This window comes from Lichenostomus cassidix, chromosome Z (genome assembly GCF_008360975.1).
Source record: "Lichenostomus cassidix isolate B80296 chromosome Z, HeHo_3.0, whole genome shotgun sequence".
Lineage (NCBI taxonomy): Eukaryota > Metazoa > Chordata > Aves > Passeriformes > Meliphagidae > Lichenostomus > Lichenostomus cassidix.
In genome coordinates this window covers 36,393,389-36,414,546 of record NC_139511.1, presented here as the reverse complement: position 1 = coordinate 36,414,546, position 21,158 = coordinate 36,393,389, and the positions used below count along the sequence as shown (strand labels likewise).

The following is a 21,158-nucleotide window of genomic DNA, read 5'->3' as shown; positions in this document are numbered from 1 at the left end:
GTACAGCTTCCAGATTTTTGTTCTTATATGCAGTGTTTTTTATCTACTCTGATTATCTGGATACTTTTTGTTTGCCTTGTAATAGACATTTGCAGTTTCCCAGACTGATTTTTGAGATAAACCACAAGCAAAGAATAAGTAATTGGTGAATGTGCAGCTTAGTCTTTACAGGCATGTTAGCAATCATTACAGAAATTGTAGACATACGACTGTGTTGTTCTGGGGTGTTGAACATCCTCAGTGTCTAGAAGAGTTTCTTCCAGTGCTGTTGTTGTACTGTATTTAATTAATCCATTAGCAGAGTTGCCAAGAAATTTTATACTGGGAAGATCGGACCAGGCGAACCAGTAAAAGTAAGGCCTTTTCAATTCTAACACATTTGCGTTAGAATGTCCCTCATTAGCAGAAAAGTTGGTCAAAAATACTCAAGAGTACTGTAGGAAGGTACTTCTTAATTGGCAATGGCTGACAACATTATTAAAACCAAATATAAATGAAAGAAAACTTTGAAGAGAGTACTTTGACTAAATGTCTGTTGATCCACCTCTCTTCAAAACACCAAAGTTTGTGGTGTTCGTGTAACTTAGAGCTTATTATGTAGAGTTGTGGGAAGGCAAGTATTGCAAATTAACTTCTCTTGATTTACTTGTCAGTCAATTTTTTTAAGGTATGCATTTTTCACTCAGAAGCAACAGTAGTATAACTTCTCCTGGAGATCTGAGTAAGAAGAAAAATATCAAAAATTATATAGAAGGCTGCCTCTTTCTTAATTTCACGTTATTTCTTTTACATAAAGGCACCAATCTAGAAATAATCACTGGATGACTGCCCATTCTTAAATGTGGCATTTTGAACTTTTTGTGCTCTGCTTAGAAAAAGAGCTGCCAGACCTTCATAGACAACCTTGAAAGGTTGTCTACTTAGAATTTTACTGCTACTATTTTTCTTTCTTCATTACTTTGTGTTTCCTTAGAAGGAATTTTGTGAAAAAACATAGTCATTGTTATGCTTCTGGCCATCAGGCTTTGCTGGTCATTTTTCATTTATTTGCTATCAATATAAGTTAGGATGTTAGCCATCCGAGCAAATATTTTTTAAGTCATAAAATAATGCTGCTTAGTAAAAATCTTTTCCTGTAGATTAATACAGTCTTGTGTAATATTAAAAATACAGCTGAGTAATTTAGATTTCCATCATTCTTTTAAGTAAATAAAATTAGGATTTTGAATATTAGACTATTAATTGGAAACTGATATTATTGAAAGAAAAACAAAGTTTTGTCAGCTGAAATTTCTCATTGATGTAGTTTTCAAGCGTCATTTGTCTAATAGTTTCTCAGAGACTGTTGTGTAGCTCTCTCTTGGCTCTGGGTATCAATGACATTAGATTCGTAATTAGAGGCTTTTTTTACAGTGTATTTAGACTGAAGCTTTATGTGATAACATCATGAAGGCACCTGAATAATATTTGTGCTCTGATAATGTCTATGTCCCTTCTTAAGGACACTTAATAGAATTGTTTTGTTTCTAAGTAGAAGCAATCAAGCACGGTTATTTTCATTTCATAGATAGGTCCGGTGAGGACCAAAAAGTATAATGTCCTTTGTGCTGTTCGTTTTACCTGTGCCAACTTTTTCTTTTCCTGCTTTACAGTTTCACTCAGTAAGTAGTCTGTAATAATGCATTTCTGACTTAATAAATTTTAAACATATTTTTCAAGCAGTGACTTACGTCTCTGTGAAAGAGGTTCACGAATTCTGAAAAACTAGAAGTATTCTGTTGAATTGGATGAGTTGTAAGTTGGGAAATACAAATTCCGCCATATCTTGGTAGAAGACTGAGTGAAATATTTTTGTTTCATGCTTACATAGAAATCTGGAATGATAGGGATAATAAGCAATGTTATAATAAGCCAAAGTAATGAATAAAGAAAACCCCTTGTAAGAACATGGACATGCTGATTTCTTGCTATTGACTAGCCACCTAATCACATTTCGGGTTCACTACTTCTCTTGAACTTTTAGAGCCTAGGTTAAGTTCTTTAGTTTCAGTAGCTAATTTATGGAAACTATGTGAGCATGAGTAACAGAAAAGACAAGTTGCTGGAAAGCCCTGAAAATGTTTTCTTCCTGGTTGTCTACCTGTAGTACCTAAAAGTATAAATTAGATTTATTAGTGCTTCCTTTATTGTTGAATCGTGGGGACTAATGAAGTCGCTTAAGTTGTAGTAACTGCTTAAAGCTGGAGCAGGCTGCAAAACCTGTGAGGTCTCTTTTTTGAGAGAGGTTGCATGGGAAGAAGATCCTTGAGAGTCAAGTTATAAGGGATGGGAGGCAGCAAGTCTTTTTCCTCAAAAGATAACTGAAGGTATGTAGAACATCTTAAGAACATGAGTAACTAACAAGCTTGTATTTCAATTGGTTATTAAAAAAATGTAAGACTTGAACACCTTTTCTTACCTCAGATTTCATCTTGGTGATATTTTCTTTCCTTGAGTTTAGCTAGCTTGTGTTAGATCTGCACAGTTGGCACTAGTGTAAGTCTCAGTCAAGTCTCTCTCAACCTTTTAAACTGTATACTTCAATCAAGCTTATTTTTTTATCCAGTAGTAAATATTCAGTCTGTCCTTAATTTTATCTGTGCCTAGTGTTCATACATCCTAGCTACCTTTTCTCTGAACAGGTAGAACATAATATTTTAATCTGCTACTGCTCTGTGCTTTTAAAGGCTTAAGTGAACAAAATTTTGATTCTTTTTATGAGGAATAGATTTTGCTGTTTCTTTTTTCTTGCTTTCTTTGTTCTCCAGGTTCCGTAACAGTCCTGGATTCAAGACTGCAGAGCGCATTACTCTTCTTTCCCCAGAGGTGACAGGGAGTGCAGTCATATTGTCTATATATAGTTTCTAAAGGAATTTTGCCAACTGACTAGTTCAGCAAGAATGTTCACATATATAGTACTGAGTGCTTGTTTAGTGTGTATTTCTATAAGTACTATATGATTCTGGAAAACACAGTTTGGTAACAGCAACCAGAATATATAGTATGTCCTCAAAAAACAAAACCAGGACATCATGAGAGCTCTCTCAGAGCTTAGCAGCTGTGAAAGGTGAGATACAATCTAGAAGTAATAAATATAACAGTATAAAGTATGCATTAATTGTACAAGCAATAGAATAAACCATAGTTTGATTGAATGTCATTAGTCAAAAAAAATCCTGTCCAGCTTCTGAACTGAAGGAAGATAACGGTTTGAAGATAGTTTGTATATGACAATAGTGGTAGCAAACATATGTGGAAAGTTATTTTGTCATACGATTCTTAAGAAAGGAAAATAAGTTACGGAATATATTCATTTTATCACGTAAGTCCATGGGATTGCATAAAAATAGAGGAAGATGCTCTAGTTGTTAGGTGAAATGAAACGGCATTCTCAGTGAAGAAAGACATTGTCAAGTTGTCATAGAATAGGCTTTCATAGATAGTTGTCTACAGCAGTGGAGATTTATTTATAGTTTAGTTTGCAACTATGATGAGAGAGGTACTTAAAATACTAAGATGAGCTGGGTTTTTTTGACAGACATGGCATGATATCTCTTAAATGTAGAATGCTTAGAATTAGAATTATAATAAAAATACTGTAATACCAGTAGGTTCTAAATTGAATGTAATTATCCTTTGTCTGAAGATTATCTGTATTCTGACCACTGCCCACAGCTGTCGTATTGGATTGCTGTAGCTTTTGAGAAGAAAATACATAAGAACTATAGAATATAACCCTTAAATTTCTTCTAGTTCAAATTCCTTGCTATTGGCTGGGACATCTTCAACTGAGTCACATTGCTTAGAGCCATGTCCAACCTGACCTTGAATGTTTCCAGGAATGGGGAATCCACCACCTTTCTGACAATCAGCTGCAGTGTTTTATGACCTTCCCTGTAAAAAAGCCTTCTTCCTTATGTCTGATCTAGATCAAAACCAGGCCCTGATAAGAAGCCTTTCTCCAACTTTCTTACAGACCCCTATTAAGTTCTGAATAGTCACAGTAAGTTCTCATCAGAGTCTTCTCCAGGCTAAATAACCTCACGTCTCTCAGCTTTCAGAGGAAAAAAAAAATGTCTTGAGTAATTCATGTGATATTTTGCTCAAAATGATTCTGACATCAATTCTGGAAAAAAAACGGAAGTGTTAGCACACTCTCTGAGACCTTAGTCATCTACTAAGTATTTTTAGAGGTTTTGATTTTTGTAGTTTTTGTTTTCCTGGTGGCCTCCAGGTTCCAAAGCACTTTGGAGGCACTGACTGATTTTCAGTGCAAAAGTTTTTTACTTGCTAAAGTTTTATGATAACTTGCACTGTTACTTGTGAAACTTTTCTTAGCTACCATAAGAAAGAGAAACCTCCCAGAGGCAAGAGCTAAATATCTTCTTCTAATGTTTCTAGTCTATTCTGAATTAAATGACTGCATTCCTTAATGAATTTCCTAATTAATTTCTGTGTTAATTGGCAAAAACAGCTTACGTGAAATGTTTTGCACAGTATGGAAGTCTGGGATAGGCTTCCTCTTGTTCTTATACAGCTGAATTTGTGTAGTATTTATTCAGTAGGAATCTGCAGGGGTGGGTGGTGGTGGGGGGAGGGCTGTGTGAATGTGGGGAAGTCTTAGGAGAAGGCTTGGAGGTTTCACAAAAAAGACGGAAGATGGGAACAGGACATACTAAGTAATTTGAAAAACTGATGATGTCCCATGTTAGAGTTAATTTGCACTTCTTAATATGTGGAAAAGTGTTAGTTACAAGAACTTGTACTATACCTGTTGAAAATGTGGAGTCTTTTTCAGTCAACTGCGTGTTTTTAACTTAAATTTACTTAAGGTTTTACTGAAAAGAAATGTACAAAGACAGCCATTCAATTGAGGATTAATAACTATGGCAACAGAAACGTGGTGACTGAAAAGGAGGAGGATGTATTCTCCCCTCAGCTTCCTGCCAGCTGTCATATTCAACCTCTATAGCATGAATTCAGGCCAAAATATAGACTGTGACCAGCTCTAAGAAACTTTATCTGTATTTTTATAAATTCGTACAAGAAATTGCACTATAAAGGAAGACTTAATCCTCTGAATTGGATGACAGACATTTGGCACTATTACCAGTGTTTGACAGAGAAATAACGAGACGCTTTGTAGTAAAACCTGGATTAATGGTAAACCCCTCTTTATGTTATTGCAATGTGGTGTAAATGAGAAAACTGAGCATGCTGTCAGCCTAGGAAAAAACATGCCCTTTGTATCTCCAATGCAGATTTAAGTACTGTTGAAGATACTGTAAATACAAAAGTTGTGTCATTAAGAACTCTACTTTATCTTATTTGTATTACACTGACATTTTGTAGATTATTTAAACAAAGACTTTCTATCAGTTGTAGGAACTCTGATCGCAGTGTGTTTGCACAGATTTCAGATTCAACAAGTTTAGATAGTTGTTTACAAAGAGTAGGCTTTCCAGAGATAAAATGCCTTTATTCTTGCTCTTCTAGGATGGAGAAATGTTCAGCTTTTCTGTCAGCTTTAAAGTAATTGTTCCCAAATGACTGGCCTGTAATGCTGCTTTGTTGAGTTTAGTAGTTTGCAATGGAATTAACCATTCCACTATTCTGCTTTTTGCTGTGTTTCTTCAGTGTAGTGAGTTCATATGTGGCATTCTTTGAAGCTTATAGTGGAGTTCTCATTATGATGTATGTGCATGGCCTTTGGTTTTGCTACTTTTTGACGGAAGGTTGGAAGGTGAAGAATAGGTACAAGTCCACAGGCTTCTGCTGAAATAAGCAGTTACCTTAAGCTTTGAATTTGAGACAGGCTGGGTATCTTCTTTTCAACAGTAGTAGTAACTGTATGGATTCAAGGTCAGCTTTTGGTGAAAGACAGTAGTATGCCTTATAGGAATGATTTTAGCTAAAGGTTCAAGAACTTAAATAAGAATGCTCCAAGTGAAAAATTCTTGCTCTGTTACCCAATTGTAAAAGAAACAGACTTGGAAGTAAATGTGAAGTAAAGAGGATGCAATCTGTTCTCAGTTGATATAATGGTCAATTCTCCACTACCAAGCAAAAGATTGGAGTTTATGGAATGCCCTTGGTCTTAGTTTATTTTTGCGGTAAAGCTACATGTGACAAATGGGAAAATGACAACATATTACTCTAAAATGTATTTAATTTTATCAGCTTTAATTTTACTGGTCTCTTGATTTTGGCGAAATATTTTGGACGAGTAATTTGGATGCATAATACATCTTAACAGTTTTTGTAACTTGAAAAATATTTCTTCTGTTAGTTTACTGTAATACGTTCAAATATTAGGTACACTTGTAGTCATAGGCAACATCCTTTGTTTAACTCGTTTGATATAAATGTGGTTATCCTAGAGTATTCTAAAATTTTAAGGTAGGTTAGCTTCATTTTCTAAGACAATTAAGGTACTGACTGTTAGCTATACATGATTTTTAATTCTCATTCCACAATCTTACTTGCATTCCACAATCTTACAGCAGACACATTCATTCAGAGACTGCTTTTCCACTAAGAAAGCTAAATTCAAAGGGAGAACTAATGTGCACATCGGAAATAATTCTGAAATATTATAAGATTCAGGCTCAATTCAAGCTGGAATTTGTAACTCACCATAAGGCTCTGAAGTATAGTTTGTTCAGTAGTGTGTTCTCAGTAAATAGAAAAGTTGTGCTGGTTTATTTAACATTCCTTTGAAAGTAGAGACATTTTTTGCTAACTTCGTTTATTGTCTTCACCATGTGGACCTCATTTTTAGAGAAACTGCATGAATTTTGTGTGAACACTATTATAATTTATTTTCCTTGACATGCAAAATAATTTATGAAGAAGTTCTTGTGTGACATGTACGTATACTAGATTACCTTTAAAAGGTCCCTTTCAGCTCAAACTGCTCCATGACTCTGTGTAGAAGACCAAGAATGGACAGCCATTTCTGGGTACTTTGTGTATGTTCTGACAGCAGATAAACATAGGTAAAATAAAAATAATATGTAGGAATAGCATCTGTTCAAGAAAAGCATTTCAAAAGGTCACACTAATTAATATATGTAATCAGAAAAGGTTCCAGGAAAAAGAAACAAAACAACAAAAACCCTCAAACAAAAAAACCCAAGGAAAACTGCAAAGGGGAAAAAAACTAGTTGAAATAATTTAGAATTGTAGTTTGGTTAGATAAAAGCACTGGAATGGAGTATCAAACAAATTAATGACAATCATCCAAAAGCAACTTCAGCTCACAATGTATTGGGAAAGTCATGTGTTTTCTCAGGTTTTGAGGAAAGTGGGAAAATATAAAGTAGGATATGGTAAGGGTTTATTATTTGCTTTTAAGATGTATTTTAAGGGGTCAGTCATACTGAATTCACAGTGTTTAATGCTTTTGTACTATTTGGGTGACTGCAAGGCAACTAGACATTTTAGAAGACTATTCTTTTTTATTTTAGAAATGTAAACAAACAAACTGTGCAGTGAGAAGTATCCTAGATATCTGACAGGAGTGGTTTCATGCACACCTAAGGAGAAAAGTCTTGTAACAGTGGGGGCAAGTTAGAGGGATTACTACTGACTGGAAATCAATATCTGGCAAGATAGCTACTGTAGGAATATTTTGGGTAACTAGGCAGTAAAAGAGAGGAAGGTGCTCAAACACTGTGCAACTATGCCTGAAGAATAATATGCAAACATTTTCAGATTCAGGCTTCTGAAGGATGTTCATGTTCCTCCATTTCTGGTTTCTTAACAAATAGTCACACACATGAGACAGCTTGAAAAATGAGTATCCCTGAATCTCTGTTTCTGTTTTTTCTCTGCTCGTATTACTCCCAGCTTCTGCCCACTTACTCTCCCGTATCTTTTCATCTTGTTGTATTTATAGAGGTGAAACTTTGTTGTACTTTGCCTTGCTTGAAGGGACTAAGGAAAAGGAAGGGAAGTGACTGGCTTAAGGCGACCAATCATCTCAGTCCGACATGCTTTATACATGGATGAACGTTCATTGGTCCACAGTATAGAACTGTCTCTTTATGCCTGTCACAGGAAGGAGAGATACTGTAGTTTTGTACTGTCAAAGATAGACAAAAACTGGGTTTGAGAGATGTATACTGTTTTTAAATAACTGCTGTAACTAGGCAGCTGGAGACAGATTGTCATACGGAGCTAATGGATCCAAGAGTTGTAGATTCAAGATGGAATCATGAAGTAGAAATTAGTGCTGCATTGTAACACTTTAATTTTTGCTTGATGCCTATCTTCATTTTTTTTGAAGAGTGTTACCTTTAAATGTGGTGTGTGACACTAAATGTGCGAATACTACCATTTTTGCTGCACTCTTGATTGCTGCATCCTGTTAGGTAATAGATAACTCAAAAACATCAAAACTCATTATTGGTGTCCAAAACTTGATTTATACTTTTAAGAGTAAGATATATACATAATAAAAGAATAAGGGATTGAAGCCATCATAGACTAAATGGAACATGAAAGATGTCAATAAATGCTTTCTTTGAAGTATTTTTCAGTTGTAGTAATAATCCCTGGGTTTTCTGAATACTTTAGAAACCATTTTCAGCACAACTACTTAACAATCCCTCTTCTTTCCCATTGCAATATATAAAAAGTGTCTTAAGAGTAAATGTAGTAGATCAAGGGGAAATAACAGAAGAAAACACGAATAAGACAGGAAGGACTGGCTGCAATTTTATGGGGTTTTCCCTAGTTCACAATGGCACTTCATAATTTCATTTAATTGTGCTTTCATTCACTGTTTTTCTGCATTTATTGGGAAATTTCTGGAGTGTAACTTTTTCTCATTTAATTTTTTCAATTAAGAACCACTGCCTTATACTAAACCACTTGCATGGTCTTTGTCTTACATGTATGCCTTTGAAAGTAAATAAAGTGTGCATTTCTTTTGAACTTGCTGTGAAGGTTTTCTTGACAAAATGGAAGTGCATAAAGATTAATAAAGTAGTGAAAACATTGCATTCAGTAATACAATTGAAATTTTTTATCTTTGATGTCAATGTAATTATTTTGGTGCACCTTCTACCCCTCCGCCCCCAAAATTTGTGAAAACAGAAATGTATAATGATGTTACAGATAATTCAATGTAGACAAAATTAATTTATCAGATGACCAATAAGTATGTGGTCAAGTTTAGCTGAAACTTTTTCACTTTGATAAGTATAAATTTTATAACATGCACTGAAAGGCATATTGTGTTTAATGTATTTAAATATTTATTAAAGGCTAACTGCTTTTCTGATTGCTGTCAATATTCTTCGCACATATATATAGCAGACATTGTATGCTATAGCATACAGTGAAGGATTTTTGTTTCCTTTATTAATCCATTCTTTTGGTCATATGATTTTTTGATTCATAAAGGTGTGATGTTCAATAATGTAAACAGACAAAACATGCTAGGGTCAGTAGAAGAAGAAGTGTCAGAGGCTCATAGCTGAATCAAGTTGTCTTAATTTACATCTTGCTTTGTGAGATAGTCTTAGGCATGTGATAAGTATGATAATTCATGTGAACACATCAGCATTATACAGTCAACATAGCATTTCATGTAGAAGCGAGGAGTATGCACACTAGTTAGTTAGGGAAAATGCTTGATGAACAGGAAATGCAGAAAGCTGTTGAAAAGAAGTTTTCATTATGAGATCAATGATTTAGAGGGAAAATATTGAAAGATAATTTAAAAGATACTGGCCATGAGAGGAATGAATTAAGCAGGGTAATACAGGAAGTGATATTCAAAAGAAAGCAAAATAATGTAGAATGTTGACAGTGCTGGAATACTGACTGAAGTTTTAACTTTCTTAATGGTAATGATAATAGAAAGACAGAATATTTTCATCTCAATTTGCAAATCTTACTTTTACATAGGCTCTGTCATCCAGTATATCACTCAGAGTAACAAATACCAGATTTGACCTTTAACAAACATGAAGATATCTAAAAAAACGAAGTGTTTGAAGTTTATTTTTAATTTTTTTTAAAGAAGTTACTGGATTTGGCAGCTGGATGCTGGGCATTTCTAAAACATTCACCAGTTCAGCAGAGCCAGTTGTGTTTCGGCCTAACTAGGTATAATTTAACCATTTGCCTTTGCTCCAGGGAGCTGGGAAGTTTTTCAGGAGTAAGTTGTAATGGCTGCAAACTTGCACTGGAATTAGTTCCTGCAGCTCTTGCGGTAACTTTTTTTACAGTAACTTTTTCTACCTTGAGTTAAAAAGAACACCTTTGAGCAACTTATTTAGTAGAAGAAGACATGCTCTTTGTACGTATATGGTAGTATTTTGATGTTGTTCTTTGGGGTGGGGCAATGTGGGTCACTGTACCTAAAATTTTGTGCTTCCAGAACTAAATATGCCTTTTGTGCATTTATATGCAATTAGCAATACCTCTAAACATTAAATGTGGTTCTTTGCAAAGACAAGCAATTTTATGACTTTCAGTGTGTTTACAACATTTGGCTTTTTTCCCAAAGATATTAAAAATCTTCTGTGTTTGAACAGACGTGCAAACCAAAGTATTATTGCCTCTTATACTTTGGTCATGTTTAATAAGAGGTAGATTGATGCACATTTATTGAGGTTTAAAATAACTTTAAGACAGGCATTGACATGGTTAGTCTTGCATTCTATTCTAGTTATACTTTCTTGAATTATACAGCCCTGATTTCCTAACAGAGTGAAAAATATGCTAAGTCTTATAATAGTGAGGTCTGAATACTATGAATATTTTTCATTAATAATATCCATAAGAATAAATATTTTTTAAAACTATGATTGCTTTCTTCTTTTAAAATACATTTTCCAAGTAAAGTTTTGTATTATCCATGCATACATAAAAAAAAATTAAAATATTAATGACTGTATTCAGAACCAGCAAAAGAATTGTAAAATATTTATGCTGTACGTAATACCTATTAATTCAACCTTAATTTTGTTACTAGTATTATACTATTATTGGGAGAATAGGGTTTTTATCTTAATTGGAGTGGGGTTTCATTTTTGTGTAATTTATAATGGTGAAGTAAAATTTTAATCTTTGGAGCTGTAAATTCGTCTTAAAGTGATAATATATGCCTGTAGGTTCCATAATATTAACATCTCTCTCTGTATGCTAGTTTGAGGTTACTTACCAAACTAATGGGGTGAGAACACATGTGAGATCCTAATGCTCAAGAATACTGTGAACAACCCATGAAAATAAAGGAAATGGACACGGATCAAATAGAAATACATTGGGAAGAAAGTGTAGATCTGAAACCAAATTTTGAACAGCAGATGACAAGGTGTGAATACAATTTATGATTTCATCTCTAAAGTAGTGTTAGTAGGGAGACTGAGGACATCCGTAAGCAGTTACTCTTTTCTGTTATCTCATTTGAACAAACAAAACAAGCAAACAAAAACAGAACCAAAAAAAAGGTCAGAAAACCCACCAAACCAACAGCAAAGAAAACCCAACAAAATACTTAGTTGCTTTTTTAAATGTGGGTTTTTCATCTGTTTTTCCATGCTCTTCAAGCACATTCTTGAATTTTCTGATTTCCTTTGACTAGCCTTTTGGCAAAGGGGAAATTTTTATGAGAATTTGTGAGAATTTCAGAAAAATAACTCAGGTGTAAATAGGATCATATTTTTGTCCAAGATGTCAGAGAGCCAAAACTTCCCTTCAGTGTCCCTGGAAGCTCATGACTGAGTTGGGAGTCTGCATATCAGCTCTGAATCCCAATCCTGTGACTACAACTACCAGTGACAGAATTGGATGCAGTAGAATGCATTGCTACGTCAGTGACACAGCTATTCTAATGATTTCAATTTCTCATCTTACTAGAAAAGTGACGAAAGCCCAGAAGACAGTACTTCAGAGGAGAAAGATGTTAAGGAAAAGCAACAAATGTTGACGAACAGTAGGCAACATCATCTGTATGTTATGCATCCTGTGACCCAGAGAAGCAAAAGAGTACACAGAGTAGGTTCAACCACCTTCTTGATTGGAAGGACACCTAAAGGAATACGCAGGTGAGGCTGTTTTGTTTTTGTTGGAAGTAAAATTCTAAGCTTCCCTTTGGGTAGTTGCATTTGTCTTTGTTTCAACTGTACTCAGGGAATAGTTACTTTCTATGGCAAGAGTGGACCTAGTGGGAAACTTCGACTCACACTACACTATGAGTACTGTAATTGATTAATAAAATTAAGTTAACCCACAAATTACTTGAACATGTTGATTTAATGTTCATACATTATGTAACTGTAATTGTTTGTGGTATGTGCATCATGGACTACTGCAAAACAGCATTTAAACTGTATAGAAACAAGATATTTTGTGATGTTATCTTCTTACTGCCTACTGATTTTGCCCAGAGGTCATCACTTTCATTGAAAGAATGTTAAAAAAGCTGGGCTTCATGTTCCTTTTTTGATGTGGGGCTCAATATTTTTTGACACCTCTTTTAAGGCTTTTCTCCCTTCCCCCCCCCCGCCAGTTTTAGGATGGATAATAATTTTTTTGTTTCCTTCTTTTCCCTTTTTCCCAAATGATAGCTATTATTAATATGAATATTAAATTCCATTGTCATATAGGTAGAAGTTCAATAAAAATAGCCAGGACTAGTTTGTGGAAATGAAAAGTGGAAAGCTGTAGGTAGCTAAGCAAACCTATAGAATAGGTATTTGGTGTATATCTTTAATTTGCCTTGAGGCAATTAGATTACTATATGAAAGTTGGTATCTAGGTAATGCCTGTAGGCATTTGGAAGCTGGCATATCAGCTAGCTGGCCTCAGCCATCCCAACTGTTATTGTTGAAGTTCCAGGTTCACTATTATAGATACTGAAAATGATAAATATTTATGAGGCAAGTAAAGAGAACCCTTCATTCTAAAAATGTTCAAAATTGTAATCATAGTTATCAATAATTTGTCGAGGTAAAATTTTCAAAGGCGGTGAAGTGAGCGAGGCTGTTATTCCAAGATCCTAAAGCTGTGTCTAGCAAAAAACCTAAACAAATCACTCTTGAGCATTAAGCAGGTTACCTATTAGCACCCAGCATGCCATTAGACTTTGTAATACATCTGGACATGCCATGGAGTGAATGAGGAGGATTACCTCAGTTTGTTGTAACTGTAGGGCAGAGTGGAAAGCTGTCTGCAGTCACCACACTCAGATAATTGGAGCTAGCCAGTAAAGTGGTATTTGAGGCAAACAGGGTTAAATATTACTGTATTTTGGAGCCCTCATACAGAAAAGGCTACATGTTTCGTATCCTTTCTCTGACATGGGAGTGTAAACCCAACTCTCCAGCTTTCCAGTAGGTTTTCCTGACCTTAGACCAGGACTAATGTAACTAGAGTGATCACTTTTAATTGGATCTTGACGTTTTAGCAGAAACAAATAGTCTATAACTTACTGGGTAGGATGATGTGGGCAATGCTTGTCTCCTGTGCATGCATTTATCCAATTTTTGATGTTTAGCAAGTCTTCCTTAAAAGGACTTGGAGCAACTACTTCCTCCCTCTGTTTCCTCCTTCCCGCAAGAAAAGAAACCCAGACATTATACCATCTGTCCATCTACATCTTTTTGGTAGCTAAATACCTTCTGGAACCTGGCCCTTTGGTATGGTATCTTACCTACACTGACAGTCAGTAAGTCTTTGAATTGTAACCTAAGGAAATGAAAACGTAGCTTGGGATTCAGTTTTCTAAAGTCATTATTATTTCTTTTTGCTAATAAAAAAAACCAGTACTCCTAATAGGGTACATTACTTTTGATGATTACTTTCTGGGTTATGTGAATTAGGTGAATTGAAATAATTTCTTGAAAGCTGCTTTTGTTTCTAGTTAAAGGTGTCAGCATAATGCATTTTTCCTTCTTGATAATTACAGGAGACAGTTTGAGGAAATGGTATCTCACTTTAATATGGGATCAGTGAAAGATCTTGCAGAACATATTGCAAAAGCAACATCAGAAACCAGGCAGAAGATGTTGAAGGAATTCTATGTTTCCAGGCATCCAGAGATAGAGTCTTTCTTCTCAGTTGAAATACCAGCACAAGCTTCACGTGACTGTGAGGAAAGAGAACTGGGTATAACACACTCCAGAAAAAGAAAATCCATTGTTAATTTTGGAATATCTAAGTCTAGACCTTCATCGGCTGAAGAATTACTTCTGCATGGAACTACAGAAACACAGACCCAGGAGAGCCGTAAAGGAGAAACAGAGCAGCTTCAAAATTACTCCTACTTGCAAGATATGTTTGCTGATGCAAAATACAAACAATCATCTACTGTTGCTATTCAACATATTGAAAGAAGAAACAGTCAGGCATTCAAGGACTTTATGGCATCTGGCTCATTAAGCAGTAAATCAAAAATAACTGAGGTGGTGCCTGTAAAAAGTTGTGAAAGACACCAAGACTCAGAAGGAGCACAGCTGCTAAAAAAAAGATCCCTGTCTCAGTCAGAAAATGGAGAGAGAAAAACTCAGATTTGCAAGAAAAATTCTTTTGTGGACTTACTTGGAGATACCTCTATTCTCGATGACATCTTCAGAAATGATGGAAATGGGTCTACAGGGTTACCAAGGAGATTCTCTTCAGGACAAGCAGAAAAATCAAAGAGGAGACCAAAAGATTTCTGGTATATGCTGAATGAGCAGAATGAGGAGAGCCTCAGAAAGCTCACAGACATAGCAGTCATAGAGAAGCTTTGTGAAAGAGCCCCTCCTTCAGCAGTGACAGAAGAGAGAGAAGTGTGTGAAAGTTCTCTTTGGAAAAAAAATGAAAATTTTTTATGGAAAAAATACTGTGCAGATGATTGAGATGAACCGTCCACTGCTAAGTCTTGTAATGTAGTAAAATGAAATTTTTCTATGTAAGTTGCACTGTACCTATTTTATTTGAACATTGACAGCATTATGCAACAAAATGTGATAATTCCATGAAATTAAAAAGGCAAAATTATGAATTCATATTTATAGTGATATACAATTACATTTTGCAAGTGTGAATATGCAGTGTATAGTACATATGTACGTAGTAGTGCATATCTACTATATATTGTAACCTATGATATATAATGATTTTATATTAAACCTGTTTAGAATTTTCTGAGTGCACTTTGCTTTCTTTAATTCTGATTATATTCCTAGGCTCAATAGCCATACTAAGTATTTTTTTCCCTTTACTTAAATTTGGACATTGTCAGTCATCTCAACACAATTTAAAGATAAGAGGATTTGACAGTGATACTGCATGTATTTTCTGAGGTGCTAGAGACTGGAAGACTTTGTGAGACAGGCATCATGTCTTTGTGTCTGATAGTTTTTTATGTATTCCCATCTTCCATGAATTTGCTCAAATGTCATCTCATTACACTTTCATCTCTCTTTTTATATTTTTATAGACTTCTGTCATGTCTTTGTCAAGGAGTACGCAGTACAGTATATATGTTGGGAGTATGCAGTACAGTGTATATACAGTAAGGAGCTTCAATGTCTTGGTGGGTTATTGTCTGACTTGTGGAATGCTGGATGTAGTAAAACTTCCAAATGAAAACTATTCTTCACAGACAGAAAGGGTGGTTATAAGATACACAATTCTGCATCTCATTTGCCAGGTAGTCTGTTGCATTTTTCAATGCTATGGGATCATGTGAAGAGTACCTTGTAACACATAACCAGAGGAGGCCAGGGCTTCATGTTGATCTGGAAACCTTAACTCTAATCTTCAATTTTTGTAAACATTAGTATAGGGGTTTACATTGAGTATACTGTATAAATTGTTTTATGTGAAGGGAAAATGCTATGAAATTTTAAAACCTTGGACACTGAACCTGCACAGCAGCAGTCGGAATGGTCATAGATTTTGTGGTCTGGAAGACTGCCCACTGGAAAATAAGCTTGCATTTGATCTGGAGCAACTTCTACTTTAGGTCATGGGAAGCTGTTGTAGGCTGCACTCTGTGTTAACCATTTTGTGAATACTAGAAGTGGAACTGTCTGAAATCCTGATTGTGAAATCTGGCTTAACTACCTGGAACAAGGGGCTCAGTATTTAACATAAATGTTAAGTAATAAAAGCCTTGGGCTTTATAGGTTGCTAACATAAGTAAGATTAATGTGTTCCCTAGCTTTTTCTTACCCTGAATCTATGCTGATACTTTATTATAAAAAATGATACAGTGGTCGATTGGAACAGCTTTTAAAGAAGCTTCTTCTTTTTAAAGAAAATAAAAGAAGAAGCTGCAAACTGTTAGTTATTGGTACATTTGAATTGTGTACAGCTAACGGAAGTCAGCTTAAGTTAGGGAATATCTACACCCTCATTAATGTTAATAAATATGATATAAATTAAGACCTTTTGTTCATGGCATCAGTATTGATTTTTGTTACAGGTTAGAGTTCTTATATTTAGAGAGGCAAGCGGCTCCTTAGGTAAGAAAGAAAAGATTTGGTGGAATAAAGAATATAGTCATCAAATATGTAAAAATATCACTGTATAGAGGAAGGGAATAACACCTTCGTAGCTACAGCAAAAAGGGGAGTTAAGTGGCTTTAACTGCAACAAAGATAATGGAAGTTTGATAATAGGGAGAAAAACTCTTTAGGGAGTTAGTAGGTTGTCTAGTGCCAGTATCAAACATAATCAAGAGTAGGAGAGAAAAGTACCTGTTAAAAGTTGCGTAAATAAACCTGTCCTTTTTTGAAGCCAGAAGAAGGGACTGATAACCTCTATCTGAGGGCCAGAAGGGGCTAGATAACCTTGTTGATTTCAGCTGATGCTTGTGTACTGAAGAGAGGTTTCATCTTAGCACCATGTTGGTCAGTTGTGGTCTGAATCTACTAGTAGATGTTAGGGCAAAATCTGAGGTAGGTAAGATTTTTATTGATTCCCAAGTATGAAGCTGTCATCAGTTTCCTGAAGTAATCAGGAAATTATGTTTCTCTTATAAGGTGATGGTGTGCATAAATCAAAACTTCCATAGATATGCATGTTTTATTTACATGTATGCCAAATACTGGCAGTATATTTGTGGAGATCTGTTTGATATATGCAATTGAGTTGAGCTATGGGAAGATGTCCTGAATGAGGATTTATGTCACTCTGTAGCTTCCTGTGCAAGTTTAATGTATTTTAAAAGGAAACATCGCCTCAGCCATAAATACTGCAACTTGGTGCCCTAGGGATCTGTCTATAAAATATTTTTGTCATGAAGAAGATGTTCTGTGTGATTTAAAAAAAAAGAATCTGAACTAATTTAAAGAATAATTTTACCTAAATTTGAAAACATAGTCTTCAAATATTAAAACTGAAGAGATCAATTCTGTCTTCTTAGTAATCTGTGATTATCATTTTTTTTTCGCTTTAAAAACAAGAATGATAGTGTGGAGCTCATACTTCCATGTACAAGTTCCTGCACACTTACAGGGAGGCATGGACTACAGGAAAATGAACAGCCACCTGGCATAAGGAAATAGCTTCATGGTAGTTGTCACCTGATCTGAATATAAATCATTCAGGAGCAGAAAGATGTCATTACTTTCTCATGGAAATGGCTTGGTAGGTTTTTACTGTTCCTTATTGCCGTTCCCTTGTAATTTTACTCAGTGTAGTTCCTATGGGCCTGGCTGTGGGTCCCTGACTTTGCAGGTGGTACCAGTATTTCCTCTTGCCTTCAATGGAAATTCTTTGACTGGAAAAAAAATACCTTTCCAGTGAAACAGTAAGAAATCTGGCCCTGTCTATGCTAACTAATGCAGCTATCTCAACAACCAGCTTACAAGACCTAAAGATACTTTGTGTATTCTGAGTCTGATCTGCAGTGTAATTTGGATCTTGTTTTACAGACTGGGGCTGTACTTAGAGCGCACTTGGCAGTAGCTGTTTGAAACAGAGATTTCATATTTGATCTGGGGGAGGGAGACTGAATAATTTCAGGTAATGAATATGTTTGAGAAAGGGTGTGGTTGCAAATATTTGTCAACACATTACGGCAGTTTGAAAGGATGTATTTGCGTAGCATTAGCAGGTCTTGACTTCCAGCACCGGAAGGCAGACTGATGCGAGTGCCATGGCTTCAGCACAGCGAGTAAAACCAGCAGTAAGAACAGGAAAAGGTGTTTGGTAGTAGCATAATCAAAGTATCACAGGATGATTCAAAGGTGGTGATGTAGTTACTAGGTAAGAAAAAGATGACTTAAGTCACTTCCTTTGAAATCTCAGCTGCAGAAAGAGGATTTTGTTCTTCCAAGGGAAGCATTTAACTGCCCTTGCTGCTATGTGTTTTTCCATTCCTGCAGTGCCCTGCATATCATATTCACTGCATAACTTCCAGCTTATGCAACAAATGAGGTAATATTGTTACAAAAACTCTCCTCGTGTTTGCATGTTCCCTGATTCAGTACATCTTGACTTGACCCATTCTATAGAAAAAGAGTAATGACCACTTAAATACATGTTGTGCCAGAATCTACCTTCCTGATAAGGGTACCTGAAAAGTTGATAATTGGCTAGGGATGACTAAGGAGGTGCAATTTCTGCTGTTGAAACTGGATGTTTGGATTGCAGATGCGAGAGGTAGACAGTGATTCAGAACATTTAAGGGGCATGCCTCTGGTCCTGTAGATATGTGGATCATAGCAATGTCCTTGTGAGTCTGTATCTTGTGTGTGATTCTGCTGGCTAATTCTGAAAGAGAAAGAAAACACATCTAAATGGATGATTGGAGGGCTTTAGAGTTACTTGCTTTGTTTAGTTGACTTCCAAAAAGCTGAATTTCCTTTTCAAATACCAAGAAAAGATTGTGCTCTAAAATAAAAGATGTACTTGAATGTAAGCATGATGTGTATGCATGATGCTTGAGGACAGATTGTCTCAGTTATTCTCTTGAGTTTGTCTGAGCTGAGCTGAGTGGTCGGAACCTGACCTAGTATCTGTGTCAACAGAAAGTATGACTGAATTGAGATTGCACTCTTAACTTGCACAAGCTGGTGTGTAAACAGGCCCACTGCACTAAAGCAGTTTTCTGAAAATGCACAGAGGTGGCATAATTACATTACAATTTGTATCGGTCTGTTGTAGCATGTTACAAGGGCTGAATGTTGTATCTTTGGTAGCGGCATTCTCAGTCCACAACACTGCACCCAGTAAAGACAATGAAAAATCAGTGGGGATAGCTGGGATGCTAAACAAATACCTGCTAAACTCAGAGTGAATCTGTTTTTTCCTTCAGCAGAACTGTTTATACTAGAGGGATTTTATTTCCCTTTTGCTTGATATTGAGTTGTTTCCATAAAATGAATGCTCCTGGAAACATGATCTCCCATATCATCCTGAAAATCATTCTATGCTAGTTACTTTAAAAACAAATACCAGATGTCTGTTTATGTTGTTTGAGGTAAGTGCTCATAACTACCGCCAGCACTTGCCTCTCCATGATTTAGACTATGATGGAACTTCTGTCACAGTTTCTACTTGTTCTGGTTTATAATTGGTAAGGAAAACGTTCATACTGTGGTCTAATTGAGAATGTAGTTTAAGTACCTCTGAGAAGACTGTTTTCTTAAAACGTCTCTTTTATGCTTTGGTCTCTTCACCTCCACAGCAGACTCAGGGATTAGCTTGGCTTGGTCCCTCTGTATGTATTTACTATAATAGCAGAACTAGAGGAATTTGTGCTCTTCTTGCTTCTCTCTCTGCCCCCACTGTTCTGTAGTTGTGGTTATATATCTATTGCTCTAATTACATTATGCTAATTCTAATTTAAGAGTCGTATACTTGGAGGGAATATGGAGGAATATCTTCTCTTTAGTCAAATGTTGAGGTGCTGTTCTACTTCTGGTACGTCACTCTGCAGTATTTAGGAAAAACAGAACCCACGTTCCTTGTAGTGGATATTATTACTTTACATTACTATGTGTCCTAATCATTAGAGCTAGATATATATACTTACATATGCACTCTCTATATGTTATATACTATACATATCTATGTATATATAAATTAGAATTATATTTTAAATTATCTATACAATATAATCAACTTCTTGCATACAGTAAGAGAAATTATGATTTTATGAAATATGTGTTTTGTGCCTGAGGCAAAAGAGTTATTAGGTATTTTACTTTCATACTTGACATACTGCTGTTTGAACCTTGGGAACATAGAGTAATTTTGTGGTTTAGAATTTCCTTGTTCTATCAAATTGTGGTAACTGGGTAGTTTGCCATCTAACAGTCCTTTATGTCGAACTCATAAACCTTAGGCAGAGGAGAAACCAATGAAAAAATTTTAACATCAGAAATACCTGGGTTCAGTGCCATTTATCTCTTTGACTCTTTGTAAGCTCACAAAAGAGAATGTGCAGATTCCCATTTAGTTTGAGAAGAAACTAAATAGGAAAATGTGCTTGGACTAAACTATGACATTTCTCTTGAAATATTTCTGGATATATATTAAGGAATTATCGTCATAAATTTCATTTTACTAAAAGGAATAGAAGCTGTAGGAAGCTGCTTTAAAAGTGAAAGATGGACTTAGTATTGCTTATGTATGAAAAAATAGTAATTTAATATTTAATAATTAAATAATCCTCTTTAGTAATGATAAAAGCTGTTTAAAAGGGATAACGTTACCAGTGACTGAAAAAGGCAAAGACATGGAACCTGTTTGCATCTGGAGACCCTGATATCCAGTGTCAAAACTGTTCTGCCACCCTTACCCCAAAAAAGGTAAAGGTTTAGGCCTTTTGCAATGCTGCAGTGTTTACTCTGCATGGTTAGGTATTTAGGCTGTGGTGGTAAGTTGAATGTGGTTCCAGTTTTTCATCTCATACATAAAGTCTTAGTTTCAACCATGAGAAGAGACAGTTGTGACGTGGTAGTCTTGAGGATGATGTCTCTGAAAATAAAAAATCCTGGTAAGAGAATAATGTAAAAAATTTGAAGGGAGTTTACAGAATAGACCAAGACGCTTTTATTTTACTTTCCTCACCATGGAAATCCCAAGTCATATTAGAAAATGTTGTGTTTAAGACTCAGAGTGAGCAATAAAACCTTCTGCAATTGAGTTGCTATACT

General features: G+C 35.4%; 1 protein-coding gene across 1 annotated transcript in view; it reads left to right on the top strand.

Moving 5' to 3' along the window:
- ERCC6L2 (ERCC excision repair 6 like 2) overlaps positions 1–15,192 on the top strand; it is a 65,392-nt gene extending 50,200 nt beyond the window's left edge. Inside the window, exons 18-19 of the mRNA XM_085043009.1 lie at positions 11,917–12,104; positions 13,967–15,192. Of these exons, the coding sequence (XP_084899135.1) occupies positions 11,917–12,104; positions 13,967–14,900 (1,122 nt within the window). The 3' untranslated portion in view covers positions 14,901–15,192. The remainder of the gene's footprint in view (positions 1–11,916; positions 12,105–13,966) is intronic.
- The last annotated feature ends 5,966 nt before the right edge of the window (positions 15,193–21,158 follow it).